Source organism: Dipodomys merriami, unplaced genomic scaffold, assembly GCF_024711535.1.
Source record: "Dipodomys merriami isolate MVZ:Mamm:240054 unplaced genomic scaffold, mDipMer1.0.p SCAF_42, whole genome shotgun sequence".
NCBI classification, from domain to species: domain Eukaryota; kingdom Metazoa; phylum Chordata; class Mammalia; order Rodentia; family Heteromyidae; genus Dipodomys; species Dipodomys merriami.
The window spans coordinates 4128999-4152796 of record NW_027205826.1 but is presented as its reverse complement, the minus strand read 5'-3'; the positions used below and the strand labels follow the sequence as shown (position 1 = coordinate 4152796).

Genomic DNA, 23798 nt, shown 5'->3' with positions numbered 1-23798 from the left:
TTATTTTGGAAAAAAATGAAAAGCAAAAGACCATAGTAGCCAATAATTAAAATTCAAAAGACTTGCCGGGCGCTGGTGGCTCACGCCTGTAATCCTAGCTACTCAGGAGGCTGAGATCTGAGGATCGCGGTTCAAAGCCAGCCCGGACAGGAGAGACCATGAGACTCCTATCTCCAATAAACCACCAGAAAACCGGAAGTGGCGCTGTAGCTCAAATGGTAGAGCACTCGCCTTGAGCTGAAGAGCTGAGGGACAGCGCCCAGGCCCAGAGTTCAAGCCCCACGACCGACAAAAAAAAAAAAAAAAAATTCAAAAGACTTCAATGAGATCCATACTTACTTCCATCTTTCCCTGAAGATTTGTCCTGCATTTAAACAGTGGTCCTTTTTTTAAAAAAAACAATAATTTATTTTGCTGGTCTCATCTTCCTGAGTAGCTAGGATTTTAAGCACGTGACATATATTTCAATAAATATGTGCTTATAAACTTCTCTTTTTTTTGTCTTTTTGGTGGTACTGGGGCTTGACTCTGGGTGTTCCCAACCTTTTATGTTAAAGACTAGCATTCTACCACTACTTAAGCCACAGCTCCACTTCTGGCTTCTGCTGGGGCTGGCTTCAAATGTGAATCCTGATCTCAGCCTTCTGAGTTGTTGGATTACAGGCATGTGCTCTTGGGCTCTCTCTCTGAGACAGGGTCTTAAGTCCAGGTTGACATAGAATTTAGAATCTTACTTCAGACTCCAGAGTATTGGAATTACTAAGAGAAAGGTTCTATAAAGCAGGGTGTGGTGGTGATACTGCGCTCTTCTGGGGCTGGTGGCACACCCGATTAATCCTAGCTACTCAGGAGGCTGAGATCTGAGGGTGGCAGTTCAAAGCCAGCCCAGGCAGGAAAGTCCATCATACTTTTTGTTGTTGTTTTTGTTTATGTGTTACTGAACCCAGGGCCTCATGCATGCTAGGCAAGCACTCTACCTTTAAGCCACCTTCCCTGCCCCTTCCCATCAGGCTTATTTCCAATTAACCACCAGAAAAATCGGAAGTGGCTGTGGTCCAAAGTGGTAGAGCAGAGCGCTAGCTCAGAGACAGCGCCCAAGCCCCAAGTTCAAGCCTCAAGAGGACAAAAAAAAAACAAACCCCAAATCCCTGGATTATATAATGAGTTCAAAGACAGCCATGGCTACAAGGAGACCCTGTCCCAAAGAAAACAAAACAGTGCTCCAAAAAAGCTGCGTGCCAGTGGTGCACACCTGTGACCCTATCTCCAGTGGTGCACACCGGTGACCCCATCTCCAGTGGTGCACACCTGTGACCCCATCTCCAGTGGTGCACACCTGTGACCCTATCTACTGGGGAGGCTGAGATCTGAGGAGCATTCCACGAAGCCAGGCCGCGAAGCAAGCCCAGTAGACTTTTATCTCCAATGAACCTCCAAAGCCGGAAGTGGATCTCTCTACAAACAAAAACAAACAAAACAAAAACCGCGTTCCCCTGGCCAGGGCTGATGCTGAGCGCCCCGCCGGTGTCCCCGACCTGGGCGCCTCCGATCCCGTCCGGGTTCACTCCGGGGCCAAGCCGAGACCCCGGGAAGTGGGGGAACTAGTCCGAAGAGAAGTTGGACCGGCTTCCCAGAGGGACAGGGTGGCCGTGGGCGCGGGTGCGGGCGGCGGGGCTGCGCAGGGAACGGCGCCCGCGGCCGGGGAAGGTCGCTGCGCGGCGGCGAGGGTGGGGACGCCGGGCGCCGCCTCCCCGAGCGACCCTCCCTCGCCCCGGAGGCCCGCGGTGCGGCCGGGACGCGGGGCTCCCGAGCCGCTGTCACCGGGTCCGTTTCAGGGCACTCCACCCCAGCCGTCGGGGTTGGGGGGGGTCTGACCTCGCGGGGAGGGTCTCCCCCACTTCCCGCGCGCCGCCCCCCCCAGGTCCCCTGCAAGGCCGGCCTGCCCGGGGCCCCCGGCCGCTGGAATCGCTCCCCCCGCATCCCTGCCCAGCGCTCCGGGCTCCACTCTCCCCGAGGGGGTACCCGGGGATGACATGTGGGGGCGCCCCTGGCCTCCGACCTCGGGGTTGGAGGTCGTGAGGAGTTCGGGGTCCCCTCCGGGCCCTCCTCCCCTCGCCCCGGCAGGGCCGTCGGAGTGAGGGCGCGGCCGGGAGTCGCGCAGCGCCGCGGCCACCCCCGCAGCGCGGCCCCCGGCGGCCGCGACCCCGCGCCCCAGGCGCCCCCGCCCCTCCAGCGCCGCCGCGGCGCTCCCGCGCTCCCCCTAGCGGCCGCCGCGCCGCCTCGCTCCGTCCCAGGCTCGTCGGCGGCGCAGCTCACGTGACGCGCTCCTGGGCCTGCGGCCGCTGTCGGTTCCCCCAGTCACCGAGCGAGAGGGAGGAAACAAGATGGCGGCTGAAGGCGATCCGGAGTGGGGCCCCAGCAATTCGGACTGAGCCTTCTCCCCTCCGCCCGCTCCCGCCGGCCGGGCCCCTCCCGCCCGGCCCCGCCGGCCTCCCCCCCCGGCCCCCGGCGCCCCCCCCTCACCACCCCGCGCCCCTCCCCCTCCGCTTTCCTTCACCCCCTCCCCCTCCTCCGCCTCCCCCGGCCGCCGCTCCGACATGAGGGGCCGGCGGGGCAGGCCGCCCAAGCAGCCCGCGGCGCCCGCGGCGGAGCGCTGCGCCCCGGCCCCGGCCCCGGCCCCGCCGCCGCCGCCGCCGCCGCCGCCGCCGCCGCCGCCGCCGCCCGCGTCCGGACCCATCGGGGGCCTGCGCTCGCGGCACCGAGGCAGCAGCCGGGGCAGGTGGGCCGCCGCCCAGGCTGAGGTGGCGCCCAAGACGCGGCTGAGCTCGCCCAGGGGGGGCGGCAGCGGCCGGAGGAAGCCGCCGCCGCCGCCGCCGCCGCCGGCCCCCCCCAGCACCGGCGCCCCGGGCCGGGGGGGGCGAGGAGGCGGGGGCGGCAGGACGGGGGGCGGCGGCGGCGGCGGCGGCCACCTGGCCCGGACCACCCCGGCCCGGCGCGCCGTCAACAAAGTGGTGTACGATGACCACGAGAGCGAGGAGGACGAGGAGGAGGACATGGTCTCGGAGGAGGACGAGGAGGAGGACGAGGAGGAAGGCGACGCCGACGAGACCCAGGACTCGGAGGAAGACGACGAGGAGGAGATGGAGGAGGACGAGGACGACTCCGATTATCCGGAGGAGATGGAAGATGACGACGACGACGCCAGCTACTGCACGGAGAGCAGCTTCAGGAGTCACAGCACCTACAGCAGCACTCCAGGTACGCGCCCCGCGGGGCCGCCGCGCGCCCCGGCCCCCCCCCCCCCCCGCCCGCCGGTGTGCCGAGCATCCTGCGCCCGGCTCCCCCCCCCCCCACCTCCCCAAACGCCGGGCACCGGCGACGCCGACCGCGAGCGGCAAAAAAACAACCCCAGCCCCACAGCCACCCCCCAAAACTCGATTTGCAAGAGAAAAAGAGGCGCATTGTTCAAAATGGAGATTGCATTGTTGCCTGGCAGGCCACACACGCTCGCTCGCTCGCTTTCTCTACCTTCCTCCATGCCATCCCACCCTCAGCCCCTCACCCCCCTCCCCGGCCCTCCTCCCTCCTCCTCCCCCCCCCTTCAAAATGTGTGCCACCGCAGTGCCCGGGCCGGGCAGGGTTGAAACTTTGGCACGCATCCATTGTGTTTACTTATTTATTTATTTTGTCTCTTTCCTCCTCTTGTTTTGGGGCGGTGTGTGTTGGGAATGAAGCAAGCCTCTCGTGTTGGCCAGACCTCTGGGCAGCGCTAACGTGGTTTCCTGACGGTTTTTATTTTATTTTATTTTATTTATTATTTTCATCATTATTCTGGTTCTGTTCCTTAAACGGGGATCGAGGATTTGGGTAGCTTGTGGCAGCCCCGGCACACGCACAACACGCTCCCCTCTCTCGTGGCAGTGCGGTCTGAAATGCGTGTTGTGGTCGGTTGGACGGAGGGGGGTGGGAGGGGAGCTCTTCTGGTCCCGCGCGTGCGGTGTGTGTGTGTGCGTGTGTGTGTTCAAGTGCCCATGGGCGCGTGCAACAGTTGCGGGCACATTGCAAGGCCCAAAGCAGAGGACCCCGCGCTCGACAGTCGAGGAGGTTCCAAATCATGTTAGTGCAATCCGGAAAGTCAGAAGTACAGAACCGCAGGGCCCCTAGGTCTCCGGAGCCCTGGGCTCTGCCGGGGAAACGCAGTTCGGTGGCACCTGTTGCGGAAGATGTGTAGTCGATCGTCCAGGCGGGAGTGCGGAAGAACTTTGCAGGTCACCCACTCACAACAAATGTACCACCCTACTTTCCTCCTGCCATATTTGAGGAAAAAGGCCTCCGTGGTCTCTTAAGGCATTTCTCCATGGTGACGGCTCTCCTGTTTTCTCACAGAAAGTTTCTCAAGGCTAATGCTGAGATACATTTTGTAAAAAAAAAAAAAAAAAGAAAGAAAAAAGAAAGTAACCCACGCACAATTGCTGCTTTGTATTAAATGCGGAGTTGTGGTTAACTAACTTGTCAAAAAATATAACTTGTAACAACAAGCTATCGGGTCTGTATATTTTGTGAACGTGGGTATAATAAATTACAATCCAATTCTAGAAGCATTTACAAAGTAAAGTTTGTGAGGAAATAGGAACTTAAAGTAACCAACTTGTAATTGGTCATTTTTAACAGAGATTGGGAGAATGAAAAGTGGTTAAAGGTTTCCGTTTTTTTAATAGATGCATAAGTGTTTATCAGGAGAAATACAGCTGTTAAGCCAGATCAAATCCATTTAGGTTTTCCTAACTTGAAGTGAAAAAGGTAATTTCTTTTGCGTGGTGGTAGTAAGCATTGTGGTCTGTCTTAGGGGAGTGAGGGGAGAGGCTGGCAGGTAAAAGGCATGAGCCTAGTGTGAAATATGTATGTCTTTTACTGATTGAGCATGTTTTAATTTCTTGGGTTTGTGTGTGTGTGTGGGGGTTGTTTGTTTGTTTTGTTGTGGGGCTTGAATTCTGGGCCAGGGCACTGCCACTGTGCTCTTCAGCTCAAGGCTAGTGCTCTACCACTTGAGCCACAGCACTACTTCCGGTTTTCTGGTGGCTCATTGGAGATAAGAGTCTCAGGGATGTTCCTGCCTGGGCTGGCTTTGAACTGCGATCCTCAGATCTCAACCTCCCTGAGTACCTAGGGTTACAGGCGTGAGCAACCAGTGCTCGGCTCTGTGTGTCTTTTTTATTTTTATTTTTTTTCTCTGAGGGGACTCTTAACTCAATAGCTGATGTTTTTGCTCACTGGCATTGTACCACCTGAGCCATGCCTCCAGCCCCATGCCCATCTTTCTCTCTCTCTTTTTTTTTTTTGGACAGTTGTGGGGCTTGAATTCTGGGCCTGGGCACTGTTCCTGAGCTCTTTCAGCTCAAGGCTCATGCACATTTCTTTTTTTTTTTTGGGTCCGGTCGTGGGGCCTGAACTCTGGGCCTGGGCGCTGTCCCTCAGCTCTTCAGCTCTTCAGCTCAAGGCTAGCGCTCTACCACTTGAGCCACAGCACCACTTCCGGCTTTTTTCTTTTTGCTCATGTGGTGCTGAGGAATTGAACCCAGGGCCTCAGGCATGCAAGGCAAGCGCTCTACCACTGAGCCACCTTCCCAGCCCCTCAGGCACATTTCTTATACATAATAGGTTTTATCTTAAGAAGTCTTCCCTTTGTACCAAGAATTGAAACCTGAAGACTAAAGTATGTTCATGACTGGAGAAGGTTTTTTCAAGTTAAAACTGAGGCATTTTGGCAGGATAGTTCAATGGTCCCGCTAACTTTAATTCCTGATTAAGACCTAGCAAATAATACTTAGCATTGATGGCAGTGCATATGTTAAGTTAGAATTGGTGGTTGTGTGTGTGTGTGTGTGTGTGCGTGTGCGCGCGCGTGTCTGTGTCTGTGTGTCTGTGTGTGTTGCTGTTGGGACTGAAACTTGGGACCTGTGCTCTGGGTGCTAACCCTTAGCTTTTCTGCTTAAGGCTGGCACTGTATCCCTTGAGCCACAACTCCACTTCTGGCTTTTTGGTGGTTAACTGTAGGTAAGAATCTCTGACTTTCTTTCCTGCCTGGATTGGCTTTGAACCACCATCCTCAAGTCTCAGCCTCCTGAGTAGGCAGGATTACAGGTGTGAGCCACCAGTCTTTTTTATTTTATTTTATTTTTTTTTGGGTCTGGTCGTGGGGCCTGAACTCTGGGCCTGGGTGCTGTCCCTCAGCTCTTCAGCTCAAGGCTAGTGCTCTACCACTTGAGCCACAGCGCCACTTCCGGCTTTTTTCTTTTTGCTTATGTGGTGCTGAGGAATCGAACCCAGGGCCTCTGGCATGCAAGGCATGCGCTCTACCACTGAGCCACCTTCCCAGCCCCCACCAATCTTTTTTAAAACAAGAAATTTGTTTATTTATGATACTTGGGGGGAACATTTTCTTCCTGACACTTTAGCATACTTGGGGTTATTTGTCCTGTATTAACTTGAACTTACTGACTCCTCATGGATCCTACTGACATAGCAGGAACTCAAGAAAGATGGGTTAGATAAATTATTGTAATGAGGATTTGTAATAGATGAAGTTTTGAGAATTGTTCAGCTTGTGTCATAACAAATATTTTGGATTTAAGACACAGAGTTGGTCTGATTCGGTTTTGATCAACAATTTTTTGTTTACTTTCTAATTTTTTTTTTGGGGGGGGGGGTTGGTCCTGGAGCTTGAACTCTGGGCCAGGGCACAGTCCCTGGCTCAAGACTAGTGCTCAACCACTTGAGCCACACAGCACCACTTCCGGTTTTCTGGGTAGTTAATTGGAGATAAGAGTCTCATGGGGCTGGGAATGTGCTTGCCTAGTATGCATGAAGCCCTGGGTTCAATTCCTCAGTACCACATACACAGAAAAAGCCGGAATCTCATGGACTTTCCTGCCTGGGCTGGTTTTGAACCACCATCCTTAGATCTCAGCCTCCTGAGTAGCTAGGATTACAGGCATGAGCCACCAGTGCCCAGCCTACTTTCTGAATTTCAAATGGTTGTACAGTACAAGGGGAGTCCAGTTTAACATGTTCAAATAGGTGTCCAGTGATTGACTACAGCCCTTCTTGCCAAACAGTTTGACCAATAGCTGTTTCTTTTTTTTTTTTCAATTAGTAAAAGTACTTTATTCTCCTCTTGTATTTGCTCTATACCTTGCTTTACAAAGTTATGAAAAATATGGAACGCTTCACGAATTTGCGTGTCATCCTTGCGCAGGGGCCATGCTAATCTTCTCTGTATCGTTCCAATTTTAGTATATGTGCTGCCGAAGCGAGCACACCAATAGCTGTTTCTAATAGCAACTAACTTGATTGCCAGGGAGCTTCCTTTGTGGAGTTAACTTGAATGTCTTACTTTTTTGGGGGGGGGGAGCTAGTATTGGGGTTTGAACTTTGTGTCTTGCAGAGGCTCTGCTACTTGAGCCACGCCCCTGCAGAGCCACGCCCCCCACATGAACTTTTGCCTTTTGAAACATACTCTACTAAAACTATGGTAGAATGTGTACTATACTTTGTGTTTTAACTTGTAGTATATGTCCCCTTATCTAGAAGTGTACCAGTGAAAAATCATGAATTGTTTGGAGTTACATGCTAGCTAGTTTTATTAGTTTTATAGTCTGTTCTTCCTGGAGGGAGGCTGTGTAGTAAATGTGTGTGTGTTTGGGTTAAGCTATCCCAAGGGTAATACAAAAACAAAATGGTTAAATAGGAATGTCAAGATCTAAGAGAAATATACTTTATTGGTGATTTAGACTAGTTAGTTTTTGTAGTTTAGAATATTTAAGCACTAAAATATTAAATTCCTAGTATAAGAAGTAACTCATTTGTATACTGTGCATGCAGACATGGGCTAACGTTCTTTATTAGAGATTGTTTACTTTTTATGGGAAAAAAACTGAATAAGTACCTAAGGTATTCACGTGACCATACTGTAGGGATGTCGTTTTACGAGTACAAAATTGAAATAACCTTCATTGATATGGGATTTATAGAAAATCTGCTCTCCCCCCCCCTTTTTTTTTTGCCCGTCCTGGGGCTTGAACTCAGGCCTGGGTGCTGTCTCTGAGCTTTTTGCTCAAGGCTAACACTGTACCACTTGTGCCACAATGCCTTTGCTGGCTTTTTCTTTTTTTTTCTTTTTATTTATTTTTTATTTTTTATTTTTTGGTCCAGTCGTTGGGCCTGAACTCTGGGCCTGGGCGCTATCCCTCAGCTCTTCAGCTCAAGGCTAGCACTCTACCACTTGAGCCACAGCGCCACTTCCGGTATTTTTCTTTTTGCTTATGTGGTGCTGAGGAATCGAACCCAGGGCCTCAGGCATGCAAGGCAAGCACTCTACCACTGAGCCCTTTGCTAGCTTTTTCTGTTTATGTGCTACTGAGGAATCAAACTCAAGGCTTCATGCATGCTAGGCAAGCACTTTACCACTAAGCCACATTCCCAGCCTTGCCCCCCTTTTTTTTGTGGTAGTTTTTTTTTTTTTTTTTCCTTTTTTTGTGTGTTTTGTGTTGGTCCTGGGGGTTGAACTCAGAGCCTGGGCACCTCCCCTGAGGGTTTTTTTTTTTTGTCGGTCCTGGGGCTTGAACTCTGGGCCTGGGCACTGTCCTTCAGCTCTTCAGCTCAAGGCTAGTGCTCTGTCACTTGAGCCACAGTGCCATTTCTGGCTTTTTCTGCTTATGTGGTGCTGAGGAATCAAAACCAGGGCCTCACGCATGCAAGGCAAGCGCTCTACCACTGAGCCACCTTCTCAGCCCCTGCCCTGAGCTTTTTTGCTCAAGGTTAGTACTCTTCCACTTGAGTCACAGCTCCACTTCTAGCTTTTTGGTGCTTTACTGGAGATAAGAGTCTTACTGACTTTTCTGACTGAGCTGATTTTGACTTGTGATCTTCAGATCTCAGCCTTCTGAGTAGCTAGGATTACAGGCGATCCAAACTGGATTTTGAACCCATGGATTTCATATACTAAACAGATGTTCTACCACTGAGTTACATTCCCCAACCCTTTAAAATATTTGATTTATTTTGGACAGTACTAGGGTTTGGACTCAGGGCTTCCTGCTTGCTAGGCAGGTTTCCTACTGTTTGAGCCACGCTTTGAGCCAGCTCTATTTAGTTTAGTTTAGTTTAGTTTGTGAGGGTCCTGAAGCTTGAACTCAAGGCCTGGGCACTGTCTCTGAGTTTTTGTTTTTTTTTTTTGCTCAAAGTTAGTGATCTTACCACTTGAGCTACAGCTCCACTTTTGACTTTTAGGGGGAAGTTTATTAGACATAAAAGTCTCACAGACTTTCCTGCCTGGGCTGGATTTGAACCAGGAAAGTCACATCTCAGCCACTGAGTAGCTAGGATTACAGGTGTCTAGCTCTTGTTTATGTTTTTCTTTAGACAAAGACTTGCTAAATTGAACTTCTGATCATCATGCCTCAGTTTACTGAGTAGTTTATGTTACCCTGCCCTGCAAAAAAACTTGCATAAACATTTGGAGTAGTTATTATTGCACTTTTAAGTATTTGCTAATTTAAAAAACAGGACTGGGAATGTGGTATAATGGTAGAGTGCTTGCCTAGCATGCATCTAGTCCTGGGTTCCATTTCTCAGTACTACATAAACAGAAAGAGCCAGAAATGGCATGATGGCCCAAGTGGCCTTGAGCAAAAGAAGCTCAGGGACAGTGCCCAGGCCCTGAGTTCAAACCCCAGGACTGGCAAAGAAAAAAAAAAAACATTTATGCTTGAAGCAGAATGTTTCCTAGAAGTGTGAGACTTCTGAGAATACTTACCTGGAATTTTGAAACGTGGAACTTCTGATGACATCAGAAGACTAAATGACTCAGGTGGTCTAAGGATGATGCAGGGGAGATGAGTGGCAGAATCAGAGCTGCGTGACTGCAGCAGCGTTTGTAACTGAGGTGGCCAGGTTCGTTCCCACCAGCATCAGCCCAGCACCTTTTCAGTGCATGGGCAATTCCTGATCGCTACAGGTGAGGTACAAAGTTCAGCAGAGATTTAAAGGAAGGCAAGATCCTGTGCCCCAGCTAGGGCTCCGTGTGGATGCGTGCTTCCTGGGTGGACTTGGGATTGTTAAGGACAGATGGAGAGAGGGAGGGAACAGGCAGCGCGCACGGGCACTGGTAGTAAAGTGTGGGCAGTCACACAGGAGTGTGCTCCTCGAGAGACTGGATATGGAAACGGGCTGTGTTCTGTGTTGGCCAGTTCCTTAGAGAGACGGCAGTGGCAGTTCTGTTTTCCTCCTCCTCTGTGGAATGGGGGTTGGGTCACACTAGTGACCTCAGGCATTTTCAGTCTTGGAACTCAGGAGGGATTGCAGTGTTCCCCTCAGTACCACACACCACATCACAGGTGCTGCCCCGACCTGTCAAGTCACTACCCGAGAGGTGGGCTCAAGACCCTTTGTCTGTCTGTCTGTATCTCAAATTAATTTCCTGTCTTTAACTTTGGGTATGATGGGAAGCGGCCGCAGTGGTGTTGTGGCTGGAGGATGGGTTTGAAGAGGATGCGCTTAGCTTTGGAGCCCGGGATGGAAGGTCAGTCAGGCCTTGGCCCAACAGAAGTGTAGACTGAGGTAGAAGCACGTTGCGCACATACCTCTAGATGAGAGTGCATTCCATAGAGGTTGAGAAGTCAAGATGATGAGGGAAATGAGTGAAACCAATTTTCCAGTCTCAGCACCTGGAGAGATGAAACATGAGAAGGAAAAAGAAAAGGGGGGTGGAAGACTTCTTAAAAGTGACGGCGAGCTGTGTAGCAGGGAGGATGTGCTAATCTGCCATAATAAACAGCCTTGCATGCGGCTCATGCTTGTCTGCTCTTCTGCTACTTACCCACAGGGATGGTTGGAAATGGAGCTGTCAATTGAAACGTGTGTGCAGCAGGCCGGGTGTTGTTAAGGTCAAGAGCTCTGGTCTCTTTCGTTAGGTCCTCTTTCCTCACTCTTTTAGACCCAATTTTCTTCCTATAGCTGCAGACCTTTGTATGTGGGACTGGCGCGCGTGTGCACGCATGTGTGTGTGTGTGTGTGTGTGCGCGCGTGCATGTATGTGTGTGTGTGTGCTGTGGGTGGTGATAGGGAACAGTAATCCATGTGTCACAGGCAGAAGCAAGTCCTAGTGTATACCTTCCTCCCTCCCTGCTTGGGAGCCAGGCTGAAATCCCTGCTGAATTATTACACATCCCTTCTGCTCATGTTTATCTTGGTCCCTTCTCTTTGAATGCTTGCTTAAAGTGTTACAACTTCTACTTTGTAAGTTAGCAGTAACTTACTTTGTAAGTTATTGTCATAGTAATGCCATAGGAAGCAGAACTTTTACCTTAGTCTCCCTAGTGCTGGGATTGAAGTCAGGCGCTACCACACCATACCCACTGAACTCTGGGCCTAGGCGCTGTCCCTCAGCTCTTCAGCTCAAGGCTAGAGCTCTGCCACTAGAGCCACAACACCACTTCTGGCTTTTTTTGCTTATGTGGTGCTGAGGAATTGAACCCAGGGCCTCATGCATACGAGGCAAGCACTCCACCACTGAGCCACCTTCCCAGCCCCTTAAGGTATTTTTTTAAACCCCTTTATAAAATATTTATTCTAAAAAACAATCACACTGTACAAACCTTAAGGTATTTTTTAAATACAGTCTCAATTTTTTTTTTTCAGGCTAGCCTTGTACTTTAATCCTCTCATCTCTGCTTCCAGAGTCACTGGGATTACAAGCATATGCCACTACACCTAGTCCTATGAAATATTTTTAGAGCCAGGGCCAGTGGCTCATCCCTGGAATCGTAGCTACTCAGGAGGCTGAGATCTGAGGATCATGGTTCAAAACCAGCCTGGACAGGAAAGTCCTCTGGCCCATGAGACTCAAATTAACCACCAGAAAATGAAGTGGCACTGTAGCTCAAGTGGTAAGAGTGCTCACTTTGAGCTGAAGAGCTCAGGGACAGCACCCAAACCCAGAGTTTAAGCCCCATGACCAACAACAAAAAACAAACAATTTTTAGAGGCTTTCTTTCTTTCTTTCTTCCTTTCTTCCTTTCTTCCTTTCTTTCTTTCCTGGTCCTGGGACTTGAACTCTAGGCCTGGGCGCTGTCCCTGAGCCTGTTTGTGCTCAAGGCTATCACTCTACCACTTGAGCCACAGCACCACTTCTGGCTTTTTCTGAGTAGTTTATTGGAGATAAGAGTCTCATGGACTTTCCTGCCCAAGCTGGCTTTGAACCTTGATCTTAGCTTCCTAAATAGCTAGGGTTACAGGCATGAGCCACCAGCGCCCCGTTAAATAGAGTATTTCAAGGTATTTGTGTTGCTTTGTAGGCTGGGCTTGAGTTCTTGTCTCAGTCTCCCAAGTGCCGAGATGATAGACATTGCCACTGTACCTAATTTAGAGATGTGTTTTGCACCCTGAAATATTGTCAGTCCAGGTAAATATTCTATAGGCACTTAAAAAAGCAGATGTTTCCTGCTGTTGTTGGGCAGAATATACCATAAATGTTAATTAGATGATAGTGTTAAGATCTAATCTTACAGATTTTTCTGTCTACTTGTCCTATTGACTATTAGTAGAGGACTTGGTTGTTTATAGGAGTTGTTTTTATTTTGCTTTTTTGTGTTGTTGTTTTGTCCTGGGGCCTGAACTCTGGGCCTGGCGCTGTCCCTCAGCTCTTCAACTCAAAGTGAGTGCTGTGCCACGTGAGACACAGCAGCGCTTCTGGTTTTCTGGTGGTTAATTGGAGATAGGGGTCTCATGAACTTTCCTGCCTTGCCCAGGCTGGCTTTGAACCGCAGTTCTTAGATCTCAGCCTCCTGAGTAGCTAGAATTACTGGCCCGAGCCACCGGTGCCTGGCTCTACCTTTTGGTTTTTTAAAGACTATGTAGCCAGGGTGTCCTCAAACTTGTATGCACCTTCATGCCTGGCTTCTCCTTGGGGTTCTGTCAGTTTTCATGTATTTTAAGTCTGTTATTAAGTTCATAAACCTTTACGAAGGATGTTTTATCAAACTCTTCATTATTTAAATGTTATCATGATATCTTTGTCAAGTCACTGGACCATGAAATGGACTATTAGCTACCTGGGACCTCTATTATACCTACTTTAGGCAGGGAGGATCTTATGAAATCTCCGTTTCTTTAGTGCCAAGCCCAATTTCTAGTATTTGGTATGCTGCTCAGGGTAATTCTTTTCACATTTTTGTTCTGTGCTGTTTAGTATGGTAGCCACCTATCCCATGCAGAAGTGTGTGTGTGTGTATGTGTGTGTGTGTGTGTGTGTGTGTGTGTGTCTCTCTCTCTATATATATATATTATTTATATATATATATATATATATATATATATATATATATATATATATATATATATATATATATATATATATATATATATATATATATATATATATATATATACTTTTTTTTTGTCCATTGTAGGGCTTGAACTCTGGGCCTGGGCACTGTCCCTCAGCCCTTCAGCTCAAGGCTAGCGCTCTACCATTTGAACCACAGCACCACCTCCAGTTTTCTGGTGGTTAATTGGAGATAGGTGTCTCACAGACTTTTCAGCCCAGGCTGGCTTTGAACCATGATCCTCAGATCTCAGACTCCTAAGTAGCTAGGATGGCAGGCATGAGCCATTGGCAGCCAGCTTCTGTGTTTGTACATTTTTTTTTGGGGGGGGGCGGGTCCAGTCATGGGGCCTGAATTCTGGGCCTGGGCACTGTCCCTCAGCTCTTCAGCTCAAGGCTAGCGCTCTACCACTTGAGCCACAGTGCCACTTCTGGCTTTTTTTTCTGCTTATGTGGTGCTGAGGAATCAAACCCAGGGCCTCATGCATGCGAGGCAAGCACTCTACCACTGAGCCACCTTCCCAGTCCATGTGTTTCTACATTTTTGAGCCTCAGTTCTTCAGTATTCAACAGCCATGTGTGATACTTCATTGTGTGTATTCTACCACAATGGAGAACATTTCATAAAATATTTCCTGTAATTGCAGAAAGTTGTTGTGTGGACAGACTGTGCTCTGGTAGCCACTCTGCCTCTTGTAGACGATGGGAATTTATCTGACATTTTTTTTTCTCTGACTGTTACTTTCTCTACAGTGCTGGCCATGGTTATTTTTGTTAAGATTATTGGCCCATTGATGGATTGTATTCCTTTCAGTAAGAAAGAAGATTATAGCCAAGCATTTAGTAGTTCATTCTTGTTGTAATCCTAGCTACTCAGGAGGCTGAGATCTGAGGATCATGGATCATGGTTCAAAGCCAGCCCAGGCAGGAATGTCCGTGAGACTCATCTCCAATTAAGCGCGCGCGCGCGCGCGCGCGCACGCACGCACGCACGCACGCACACACACACACACACACACACACACACACACACACACACACACACACACACACACAGCCACAGGTGGAGCTGTGGTTCAAGTGGTAGAATATTAACCTTGAGCAAAAGAAAAAAAAAAAGCTCAAGGAGAGCACTCAGGTCCTGAGCTCAAGCCCCAGGACACACACACACACACACACACACACACACACACGCACGCACGCACGCACGCACGCACGCACGCACGCACCGCACGCACACACGCACCACAGCACCACACACACCCCCAAAAAACAAAACACCACTTAGGGCCAGGCGCCGGTGGCTCACACCTGTAATCCTAGTTACTTAGTAGGCTAAGATCTGAGGATTACTAGCTGGGGAAGGAAAAGCTGTGAAACTCTTTATTTCCAATAAACCACCAGAAAACTGGAGATGGCACTGTGGTTCAAGTAGTAGAGCGCTGGCCTTGAGCTGAAGAGCTGAGGGACAGTGCTCAGGCCCAGAGTTCAGGTCCCATGACTGATGAAAAAAACGACAAAACAGCAAACACCTTAGGAGGCACTGCTAAATGACTTACCTCATTGTTTTCAAGGAAAAGATGCTCCTTTTTTTGAGTGGAATTATTTTTTGACTTAAATGGGTAAGTTGCCGCTGTGGAGCCTCCTGAGAAAGTTAATGTTTAGTGTCTTCTCTCATGGATACGTTCTGTGGTTCACACACTTGAGAGGCGGCCTAGCGGAGTGATTCATACCAAACACTATTCTGTAGGTGCAGTTTTTATTTTACTAGAAACATGGATTCATGTTCAGTTTCAACATCTTCATATCGCCTTCTTTGAGATCTGTTTCTATTCATGGAACTTAAAAGGTATTTTTGGAAATGAGCATATTAATCAGTGTGGAATTTCTCTTGTCCTTTTCCTTTTCTGATGGTTGCACAGCTACTTGAGAGACTTGTTTGAAGAGTCCAACATGAGACTAGCTAATGAGGACAGTAGGGATATGGCTCAAATAATTGCATGCCTGCCAGATATGCATGAGGTCAAGTTTAAACCCCAGTACTACCAGGAAGAAAAAAAATGTATTTTTGTTTAACTATTCTCTGCTTTCAAAGTATTAGGTGAATAATATAAAATATTAAAAAATGAGTTTATGTGGTACTGAGGAATCAAACCCAGGGCTTCATGCATGCTAGGCAAGCACCCTACCACTAAGCCATCTTCCCAGCCCCAATACTACAGATTTTAAGAGCATGGTGGTGTTGCACCTATAATCCCAGCACTGGGGATGTTGAATAAAGAGAGTTCATGATAAGCCTGGCTACTGAGTTAAGCTCCTATCTCAAAAGAAATCACAACCAAAAAGTGATTTATACTGTAATTTCAGACACATTTGAATTTTGAGTCTCAGTTTTCCTTGTGAAAGAAAGGCCTTATCTCAGATAATCTGCAAACTTGTGAGGTTGTCTTCTTCCTTCTGAGTGTCTTGTCCTTGATTGCCTGAGTAGCTTGAGCTGATTCTTCTCTGTCTCAGAAGAAGCCTATGGCTGGTTGCCAGTGGTACATGCCTGTAATCCTAGCTATTCAGGAGGCTGAGATCTGAGGATTGTGATTTGAAGCCAGTCTAGGCAGAAAAGTCCATGAGACTCATTCTTCAGTTAACTGCCAAAAAGTTGTAAGTGCAACTGTGGTTGAAGTAGTATAGCATCAGCCTTGTGCAAAAAAGCTAAGGGACCATGGACCATGCCCACCCTCTGAGTTCAAACCCCAGTACTGGTACACATGCTCTCAGGTGTACACATATTCGTACACACACATACAAAAGCCGAACAGTAGAAACTGGATATAACAGAAGTGTCTGCCTTTCTTTCTTCTTCCTCCCTCCCTCCCTCCCTCCCTCCCTCCCTCCCTCCCTCCCTTCCTTCCTTCCTTCCTTCCTTCCTTCCTTCCTTCCCTCCTTCCTTCCTTTTCCTCCCTCCCTCCCTCCCTCTCTCCCTCTCTCTCCCTTCTCTCTCTCTTTCTTCTTTCTCTCTTTCTTTCCCTCCCTTCCTCCCTCCCTCCCTCCCTCCCTCCCTCCCTTCCTCCCTCCCTCCCTTCCTCCCTCCCTCCCTCCCTCCCTTCCTCCCTTCCTTCCTTCCTTCCTTCCTTCCTTCCTTCCTTCCTTCCTTCCTTCCTTCCTTCCTTCTTTCTTTTCTTTTCTTTTCTTTTCTTTTCTTTTCTTTTCTTTTCTTTCTTGTCGATCATGGGACTTAAACTCCGGGACTGAACACTGTCTCTGAGCTTTTTCATTTAAGGCTGGTGCTCTACCACTTGGAGCCACAACACCACTTCCAGTTTTCTAGTGGTTAATTAGAGATAAGAGTCTCCCAGACTTTCCTGCCTGGGCTGGCTTTGAACTGGGATCCTCAGATCTAAGCCCCCTGAGTAGCTAGGATTATAGGCATGAGCCACCAGTACATGGCAAGAAGTGTCTTTTTTCTTTAGTAATATATGACATATTTGTTATTGCTAGTTATTTGCTGTGAAATCTAGTCTTGTTAAGATTTCAGTCCCTTTTTGATTTTGCACAGTCTGTCTAAATGTTCTGGGGATGTAAGTGCTTCCTGGTGCTTTGGGAGAGGACCTGCCGTTTCAAAGGTCAAACAGGTGATACTCCATTGGTTGTTTGCTTAAAACTTTTTCTGTAAGTAGCTGGAATAGAATTTATGAGGGCTTATAGTCCCTATTACAATTCTGTTGTTGTTTATAAAACAACCAGGCAATATGAATGACTGTTCAATAAAACTTTATGGACTCTGCAGTTTGAATCCTACCTGATTCTCACATCACTAAATTGGGTTATTATCCACCCATTTAGTTCTCATGGGCCAAACAAAAACAGTTTGTGGGTGCACCATAATTTGCTGAGACAGATTTTCCTCCTTTGATTTCTTTCGGACTTTTTATTAAAAAAAATAGTTTTAGGCTCTCTTTCCCTCCCTCCCTCCCTCCCTCCCTCCCTCCCTGCCTCCCTCCCTGCCTCCCTCCCTCACTCCCTCCCTCCCCTTCTTTCCCTCCTTCTCTCCTTTCCTCTCCTCCTCTCCCCTGCTCAAGCTAGCATTCTACCACTTGAGCCACAGCTCCACTTCTGGCTTCTTGTTCTTTTTCGTAGTTAATTGGGGATAAGAGTTTCAGGACGAGTGGCTTTGAACCTCTATCCTCAGATCTTATTAGTCTCCACAGCAGCTAGGATTACAGATGTGAGCCACCAGCACCAGGCTCTATCTATTTTTGGTGGTGGGATCAAATCTAAGACCTTGCACATGCTACACAAGGGCTCTACCACTGAAATATTCCAGTTTGTGTGTGGGGGGGGGGGGGGGGGGGGGAGGGTGTACATGTACCAGTCCTGGGGCTTGAACTCAGAGCTTGGGTACTGTCTCTGAGTTTTTCTGCTTGAAGTTAACACTATCACTTGAGCCACAGTTCTACTTCCAGCTTTTTTGATAGTTAATTGCGGAGAGGCATCCATGGATTTTCCTGTCTGGGCTGTCTCAAACCAAGATCCTCAGGTCTCAGCCTCCTAATTAGGTAGGATTACAGGCATGTGCCACTGCTGCCTGGCTGTTTTGTTTTGCCAGTCCTGGAGCACTTAGTGTTTTTGCTCAAGGCTGGTGTTCTACCATTTGAGCCACAGTTCCACTTTCAGCTTTGTTCTGGTTAATTCTAGATAAGAGTCTCATGGATTTTCCTACCCCACAATCCTCAAAATCTCAGCCTCCTGAGTAGCTAGGATTACAGGCATGAGCCACCTGCACCTAGCTCATTTAGTGTTTATTCATTTCTGACTGGTGAACTCCTCCTGTAGGTTCTTTCTAGTTTTTCCTTAGTGCACAAACCACATGTTCCATTGGTTCAAATGTGTATGTTTGTATGGGTTTTTAAGTTTGATGGTTATTTCAGGTTTGACAAACTCCTTTTCTGTTATCACTCCATTGAGAATGTGTTTGCTATTTTACCATTACCTTAACCTCATTTTGATAACAATGGGTTATTTGAAGTCATTATTGTGCAGTGGTCTGTAGATATATCTCTGGACCAGGGTTGTCCAATAAGCTTTCTGTGGTGATGGAAGTATTCTCTTTATTCAGTATGGTAGCACATAAGCAACCACATGTGGCTGTTAGGCACTTGAAATGATAGCTCTTATTGGAATTTTGGGCTCAGTCTCATTCTTTCTAATCCCATATCTGATTTCCTTTATCTGCTATTTCTCCATTCTGCACAAAAGGCATGTGCTACTTTTTAAATTTGTGTTCATTGAGAGGTCAGCTTGGGTTTTTTTAGTAAAGAAAGGCTGTCCTAAGGTGGAAGTTCAGAATATAGGTTGAAGATCCTTGTACTCTTATGTTGTAGTGACACATTAAGCCTCTGTATAAGCATCTTTGAAAGGTAGTAATTGATAGATCTGAGGATAAAATAGGACAATGCATTGAAAGGTGCTTGCACAATCCCTAGCACCCAGGAAAGCCCTGTCTGTGAAAGCTTGCTGTTGTTTGTGAGCATTGCTGGTACAGAGGATAGGAATAAGGGCAGATGGGATGTGCTTGGAGAACACAGCCTTACCAGCAATAACCTCATGCTGGATTGAGACACTATTCTAGATCCAGGAGTGAATCCTTGTTAATGTTGGCAAGTTTGTTTCCAATTTCTGTTTTTGCTCCCCCCTCACCCAGGGATTGAACTGGGTGAGCCTTGCATTTGCTAGACAGGTGCTTTGGACCACTTCAGCTACTCTCCAAGCCCTTTTGATTTAGTTATTTCTCCAAATAGGGTCTTGTGTTTATGCCCACGTTTATCTAGTAAGGAGTTGGGATGAAAGGCACACATCATTGTGCCTAGCTTTTTATTGGTTAAAATGTCTTGAGAACCTAGGGTGGTCTCAAACCATGATCCTTCCAATTTCTTCTGCCTCCTGAGAGGTTGAAATTAGAGATGTACACAACCTCAACTGGCCTATAATTTTTTTATTTGGTCAGTTATGGTACTTGAATTGAAGCCTGGGAGCTGTCTCTGAGCTCTTTTTGCTCAAAGCTAACTAGCACTCTACCACGTTGAGCCGCAGCGTCACTTCCCATGTTCCCATGTTCCCATTTTCCGGTAGTTAGAGATAAGAGTCTCACAGACTTTATTGTCTGGGCTGGCTTTGAACTGTGATGCTTAGATCTCAGCCTCTGAGTAGCTAGGATTACAGGCATGAGCCACCAGCACCCAGCTGGCCCATAATATTAAAACAATGACTGTAAAGTACATGATATATTTTTATTTTTATTTATTTATTTATTTTTGTTGTTGGTAGTGGGACTTGAACTCTGGGCCTGAGCACTGTCCTTGAGTTAGGCCACAGTGCCTCTTGTGGTTTTCTGGTGGTTAATTGGAGATAAGAGTTTCACAGCTTTTCCTGTCCAGGATGGTTTTGAACCATGATCCTCAGATCTCAGCCTCCTGAGTAGCTAGGATTACAGGCATGAGCCACCAGTGCCCAGCTTATATTTTTAATTTTGAAAGCGCCTGGCTTTGAAAGGATTTTTCTATTAACATACATTGGTTGTTGGTACAAAGGACTTGATTTGGACATTTCTATACATATATACAATATATCTGATGAACTTTACTCCCCCTCTATCATTCTCCCTTCTCCTACCCCTTCTTGAAATAATTTTAACTGGTTTCATTGTTCTGTTTTCATACATGCATATAATTGGGCCATATTCACTCTCCTAAATCCTCTCCTTTGGTCCTTCCTCTCCTGATCCCCATTCCCCTCTTCCTGTCCCCCGAAAAGCCTGTTTGACTCTCCATAGCAGGTTTTGTTGTTGTTGTTGTTGTTGTTTGTTTTTGGGGTCCGGTCATAGGTTTTGTTGTTGTTGTTGTTTTTGGGGTCCGGTCATAGGGCCTGAGTGCTGTCCTTCAGCTCTTCACCTAAAGGCTAGCACTCTACCACTTGAGCTACAACGCCACTTCTGGCTTTTTTCTTTTTGCTTATGTGGTGCTGAAGAATTGAACCCAGGGCGTCATGCATGCAAGGCAAGCGCTCTACCACTGAGCCACCTTCCCAGCCCTGTGGCAGGTTATTTTTGTTGTACCACTCATAGTGTATATATGTGTGCCTGGAGGTTAACGAATTCGATTTTACTAGATCCAAATCTCACTGGAGATGAATTTCCCTCTCTCCTAATACCAAGGTTGAATTATTTGTCTTTCTTGCAGATTCCAGTTAGAAATAGGGGACTGTGTTTCATTTTTCTGTTCTAGAAACATATCTTAAGATTGACATAGGAAATCTAGAAGTCTGAAAGCACTCTGAGTATTCCTTTTAGAATTAGTAAAATAAAATTCAGGTGTCAGCCCTGACAAATCAACAGTGTCTTTGAGGTTTTACTCTTGGCTGGCCTTTACTCCTGGGTTTCTACCCTCCCTGTGGCTGAACACTTTTTTTCCCCCCAGTGCTGGAGCTTGAACTCAGGGCATTGCCCCTGAGCTTCTTTTGCTCAAGGCTAGCACACTATCCCTTGAGCCACTGCGTCACTTCTGGCTTTTTCTGTTGATGTGGTACTGGTGCATCAAACCTTGGACTTCAGGCATGCTAGGCCAGTGCTCTACCACTAAGACACATTTCTAGCCCCTAAAACACTTTTGACTTTAGAGTATTTAAGTTAGGATTTGTGCTCTGAAGAGGTTAACAAATGAGCTGTGGTATACGGAAGTGCTTGTGCCATCTAGGAAGGCGGGACAAAGTGTGCTCAGTGCCAGAGGAGGCACAAGCCCACGAGACGGTGCGTGTCCTGGAGCAGGTCCTCACGAACGTCTCAGATATCTGTCTCAAAACTTCCTCAAAGTAAGGCAGCATCTGTCCAAAATATATAAGCTTTTTTTTTTTTTTTTCCCTTTGTCGGTTGTGGGGCTTGAACTCTGGGCTTGGGCACTGTCCCTGGGCTCTTCAGCTCAAGGCGAGTGCTCTACTGCTTGAGCCACAGCACCACTTCCAGTTTTCTAGTGGTTTATTGGAGATAAGAGTCTCACAGACTTTGCTGTCCGGGCTGGCTTTGAACCGTGATCCAAAGATCTGCTAAAATGTATAAGCCTTTTAAAGTTAATTTTTTTAAATTAAAAAAACCCTAGATGCTAAATAAATACAGAATGTGCCCTCAATGCATATTTTTAAACCTCAGCTGTGTAGAAACCCCTACAGCATTTTATCCAGAGTTTAGAGAAACACATCTTCACATGGTTAGGATTATTTCACCTCTTCCTTTTCTTTTTGTAGACTTGTTAATAGCTTTGATTAAGCTTCCATTTGCTTTAGATCAGTCTTCATCTTCCCTTCCTCCTTACTTCCCTTGCTTGACTTTGCCCAACTCATTCCCTGGGGAACTGTCCAGTTCTTTAAAGTAGTTTTCAAACTTGGCTGCACGTTAGAACTACCTGGAGAGAAGTATGAAAATAGGGGTTACTTGCTTCTCCTCTGGTTCTGTAATTTGGGTTGGGACTAAGAAAACATTATTACTATTATTATTATTATTATTATTAACGTATTTATTGAAAAAATTATTTTAAAGGTGATGTACAGAGGGGTTAAGTCAGGTATTAAGTGCATTTTTTTTTGAACAGTGTCACCCCCTTCCTCATTTTCTCAGAGAAAACTGAATAGGTGATTTGCAGCTCTCTGCAGTGAGCACCTGAATCTGTGCAGGTTTGCGAAGCTTCAGGTCCTCATTCTGTGTGCCTGGAGTGGGACCTGCTGTTCTGGATTTCTTTCTGTTTTTTTTTTTTTTTTTTTTTCTCTCTTTCTGTTGTTTGTTTGTTTGTTTGTTGGTTGGTTGGTTGTGGGGCTTGAACTCTGGGCCTGGGCTCTGTCCCTGTGCTCTTCAGCTCAAGGCGAGCTCTCTACCACTTGAGCCACAGCACCACTTCCGGTTTTCTAGTGGTTTATTGGAGATAAGAGTCTCACAGAGTTTCCTGCCTGGGCTGGCTTTGAACCGGGATCCTCAGATCTCAGCCTCCTGAGTAGCTAGGATTACAGGCGTGAGCCACCGGCGTCCGGCTCTGGATTTCTTTCAAACATGCTCATCACATTTCTAGTTCCAATGTTTGAAGGTATCTTCTGAAATTTTATCTAATGTATATTGTTTTACTCACCGGCCTCTTAGGGAGGGGATTTCAGAACAGCACTATTAGTGCATTCTGAGAATTATTAGAGATGCAAATCTCAGACCCTGTTCTCAAATCTTTTTTTTTGGGGGGGGGTCAGTCATGGGATTTGAACTCTGGGTCTGGGTGCTATCCCTGAGCTCTTCAGCTCAAGGCTAGCACTCTACCACTTGAATCACGGTGCCGCTTCCAGCTTTTTCTGCTTATGGGGTGCTGAGGAATTGAACCCAGGGCCTCATGCATGCAAGGCAAGCACTCCACCACTGAGCCACCTTCCCAGCCCTGAAGTCTATTTTAATCACACTCAGCCCTCTAGTGACCGTGATGGTGTGTGAAGTTCAGGACCACTGTTGTAGGATTTCTCCCATATGTGCCGAGTTTGCAGAGTGAAAAGGTAACAAGCATTTCTTGTCTGCTTCCTCCATCCTCTCTTGTTCTCTTCTCTTTCCAGAAGCAGGTCAGTGTGCAGCCCCGGCCCCGGCCCACCTCACACTCCCGCTGCGCCTGCTTCCACCCTCCAGAGTGTGGGATTGCAGGTGGTTTGTTTCCATTTTTAAGATTCCTTCATATTGACATACACAGCCCTCAATCACTCATAATTGCTCTAAAGAATTCTACCAAGTGAATGTTCCACAATTTCCTAATCATTTCCTTATTAGTGAACCTTTTGGTTGTTTTCAGTTTGTTTGTTCTTTGTTTTCATAAACAATGTTGAGTGTCCTGAACATGCATTAGGAGAATTTTTCTAAAAGAATTTGTCAAACTGTGGGCTTCAACTAGCATTTGTTGTTGTTTTTTTGTTTTTTGTTTTTTGGGTCAGTCGTGAGGCCTGAACTCTGGGTCTGGGCGTTTTCCGTCAGCTCTTCAGCTCAAAGCAAGCGCTTTACCACTTGAGCCACACACCACTTCCAGCTTTTTCTGCTTATGTGGTGCTGAGGAATCGAACCCAGAGCCTTATGCATGCAAGGCAAGCCCTCTACCACTGAGACACCTTTCCAGCCCTTAACTAGCATTTTTTTTTTTTTTTTTTTAATTTTTTTTATTGTAGAGATACTATACAGAGGGTTACAGTTACATGAGTGAGGTAATGAGTACACTTCCACTTCCTCTTGAACATTGTTACCCCCTCCATTGTTTTCCCCCTACCATCCCCTCCCTCCCTCCCTTCCCCAAGGTTCTTTTTTTTTTTTTTTTTTTTTTTTTGATCGTGATTAAGTGATTACTTAATTTCCGGAAATTCACAGTAT

At 47.4% G+C, this 23798-nt stretch overlaps 1 protein-coding gene and 1 non-coding gene across 9 annotated transcripts in view; one reads left to right on the top strand and one right to left on the bottom strand.

The window, feature by feature from the left end:
* Positions 1-2597: 2597 nt before the first annotated feature.
* Bptf (bromodomain PHD finger transcription factor) overlaps positions 2598-23798 on the top strand; it is a 130123-nt gene continuing 108922 nt past the window's right edge. For all 8 annotated transcript variants that reach the window (XM_069993103.1, XM_069993101.1, XM_069993099.1 and 5 more), the window contains exon 1: positions 2598-3258. In XM_069993103.1, the coding sequence (XP_069849204.1) occupies positions 2598-3258 (661 nt within the window). The remainder of the gene's footprint in view (positions 3259-23798) is intronic.
* On the bottom strand, positions 7211-7317 carry LOC138807529 (U6 spliceosomal RNA). The gene has a single exon (XR_011366196.1). It is a non-coding gene; the product is annotated as a U6 spliceosomal RNA (small nuclear RNA).